Source organism: Scylla paramamosain, chromosome 10 (assembly GCF_035594125.1).
Source record: "Scylla paramamosain isolate STU-SP2022 chromosome 10, ASM3559412v1, whole genome shotgun sequence".
Lineage (NCBI taxonomy): Eukaryota > Metazoa > Arthropoda > Malacostraca > Decapoda > Portunidae > Scylla > Scylla paramamosain.
The window spans coordinates 5,325,001-5,327,825 of NC_087160.1; the positions used below are offsets into that span (position 1 = coordinate 5,325,001).

A 2,825-nucleotide genomic window follows, 5' to 3' on the forward strand; every position below is an offset into this window, starting at 1 on the left:
CTTTCAGTCCTGGATGAAAAGGGCAATGTGGAACAATATGTTTTGCCCCACCATTCAACCACACTTGCTGCTGGTCCCAGCAAGCGACACACCAACAAGGCAGAGGGTTTGGCAGTTCCTCAGATGTTGGAGATCCAGCAGGGGATCCTCAATGAGACGAGGAATGTCAGAGGTTCATTGGACAGGTTGGGTAACCAACTGGAAGTAATGAACTCTACTTTCAGCAGCTGCATGGATGCCATGACCACAATGCTGGAAGTGATATCCAATTCCCTGGAAGAAATTGCTGCCAAGAAAAATTAATTATAAGGCTGTTTTGTTTGTATATTATATATCATGTATGTTGTCTTAGTTTTTAGATGTGATAGTACATTATTATCATGTTACTTTTAAGATTTCTCACCATTTTTCTTTATTTTTAAGTACTATGTTTTTTTTTTTTTTAATGTAGGATAAACTTAAATTTTTGAGTAAATTTATTTATTAAACTTCTCTCTTACTTTGACAGTACTTGAGTGTACTTGGGCATAGTGAATGACTTGAAGGGCACTTAGACCTTAAGATTGGCTGAGGAAGTACATGTGTGACAAAAGTTTCTTGTGGAGGGATTTGAACAAATGAGGAAGACATGAAAGCTCTTCTGCCAAGGCCACCTCCTTAGATGCTACCCTCAGTGGGAATGAAACAGAGAGAGAGAGAGAGAGAGAGAGAGAGAGAGAGAGAGAGAGAGAGAGCATCTATGAAAAAACATTTTTGATGAGGGCCCTATGGTAAGCCAGCTTGACTTGGATGTCTCCTCAATACTCTTCAGCTTCAGGATCATCATCAAGTAGTGGCTCATTCAAAGAAATTCTTTAGATACACATGTTATGTAACTGCATACATGCTATTGCTATGTGAACAGATTTAACTTGATGGTACTGCAGGTTACTGCCTGATTCATGTAAATTGTGAAATCTAGATTTCAGCATCCCAGATGTCTGCCCTATCACCACATGTCTTTGTGTGACTTTTGTTGTAGGTGTGTTCACCAGCAGTTCTTGGTTGCCTTACAGGAGTCATTAGAAAGAACTCAAGAGGATGACTGAACTCACCTGCAATGATAGCTGTATGGTGGATTCATGCAAAACAAAACATGGAATTAGTGGTAAAAGTGAGAATTGGTTCTGTGATGTCTTTAAAAGCACTTTCCAGACCAAAATATGTTACTGAATACAACAAACATACACATGGGCTGTATATTACTGAACCACAGAAAAACCAGCATGAAAGAAAATAGCATACAAATGACAATGATATTTGCAGTAGTGGTGACAACTCTGCTGTCTGCCTGCCAAAATAACCATCCTGTCACACTGCATAACATGTCATATTGTCTTTAAGGTTAAGAGGGCTTAGTGAGACAACAAGATGAACATCTTCAGGTAACATTACTGTTACTTTGTTTATAGATGTTGAATGTTAAGGAACATATATATAAGTCCAAGTTTGTACAAATTTTGAATAAGATTTTTATTTACCAAACATTTAAATTATTTTTCACTGTACCCCATGCACTTCTGAAGGCAGTGTTCCTACCGTAGTAATCTTTCTTTGTAGAATTATGGATTGTTTCGTTTGGACTGTCAAAAGTTCAAGTTTTCAATAAAATACCCGACTCCCCTTAAATGACTTTTGTTTTGAGAAAATTTGAAGAGGTAAGAGCAGTAGGGAAGGAAGGGTGAAATTTTTGGACAACAGATAACTCTTGAGGAATAAAATGGGTAGGAAGTTATTGTGAAAAAAAAAAAATGGATTATGCAGTGTAGTTTCCTTTACTTTTTTATCCAGTGCACACTTTGTTTTTTGTAAAATGTCATTATTGTAACTTCAATTTTCTTCTAGAAATTCAATCAGAAAGATTCCTTCAGAATCTCAGAAAAACTGAGGCCATAAATTTCTGAGCTGACCTTTGCTTTAAATTTCTTTGGTCCATTTGAGCCATTCAATAATCTGTCTAAATTTGATTTTGCTTTCTAAATCACACTGAAAGATCCAAGTTTTATCTCTGCTGACAATTTGTAAAGAAAAAAACACTTGTTTCAGTTTGAGCCAAAGATTCTTTATACAGAAAGATCAGCTCTGATAGAGTGAGTTGAGTTTATTCAGACTTAGATTTCCAGTAAGGGTGATAAATTGTGAACCATGTGATGCAAACTTCATTAGTGATAGTATTGATCATGACTTGATGATCATGTTCCACCAGAATTCACACAAGTCATAGTTTATTAATTTGTTGCAGAGCTTGGCCTTCCCTCTCAAGACTTGTCTCTGATGTCATCTCTTTTTTAAAAAAATTGTTAATTATAAAAAAAAAAATGCCTTAAGTTTGTTGCAATGCTATGATGATTTTTCATGGTTTTCATTCCAGTTTGATGTGAAACTTAATGTTAGTTCTCCCTTTAAAAATGTTTCTTTCCATGCAAGTCAAAAAGTGCTTTCCTTTGAAAACACCTTGAAGCCTACATGGTAGGTAACAACTTGTCCCAGTCCCAGATGCTTGTTTAAGCATATTTTATTTTGTTTAATTGTGGCTAGTCTCATGTATAATAAAGCCTAATAATTTTTATGGAAACTTTCTGACTTAGCCTCACATGTATTGTTAGACAAATATGCCTGTATACAGTTGTTCCTTTTTTTTTTTATTTATTCATTTATTTATTTATTTTTTTTGCTACATACACCACAAGGTTTTTAAAAAATATTCAAATTTCTGGAAATAACTTATATGTGGTAACTAAAGAATACTGTATCTTATGTACAGTGTACAGACAGACAGCCAAAAA

The 2,825-nt window shown here is 35.1% G+C and overlaps 1 protein-coding gene across 5 annotated transcripts in view; it reads left to right on the plus strand.

Moving 5' to 3' along the window:
- Positions 1 to 2,608, plus strand: part of LOC135104148 (uncharacterized) — a 13,966-nt gene extending 11,358 nt beyond the window's left edge. For all 5 annotated transcript variants that reach the window (XM_064011205.1, XM_064011202.1, XM_064011203.1 and 2 more), the window contains one exon: positions 8 to 2,608. In XM_064011205.1, the coding sequence (XP_063867275.1) occupies positions 8 to 303 (296 nt within the window). In that variant the 3' untranslated portion in view covers positions 304 to 2,608. The remainder of the gene's footprint in view (positions 1 to 7) is intronic.
- The last annotated feature ends 217 nt before the right edge of the window (positions 2,609 to 2,825 follow it).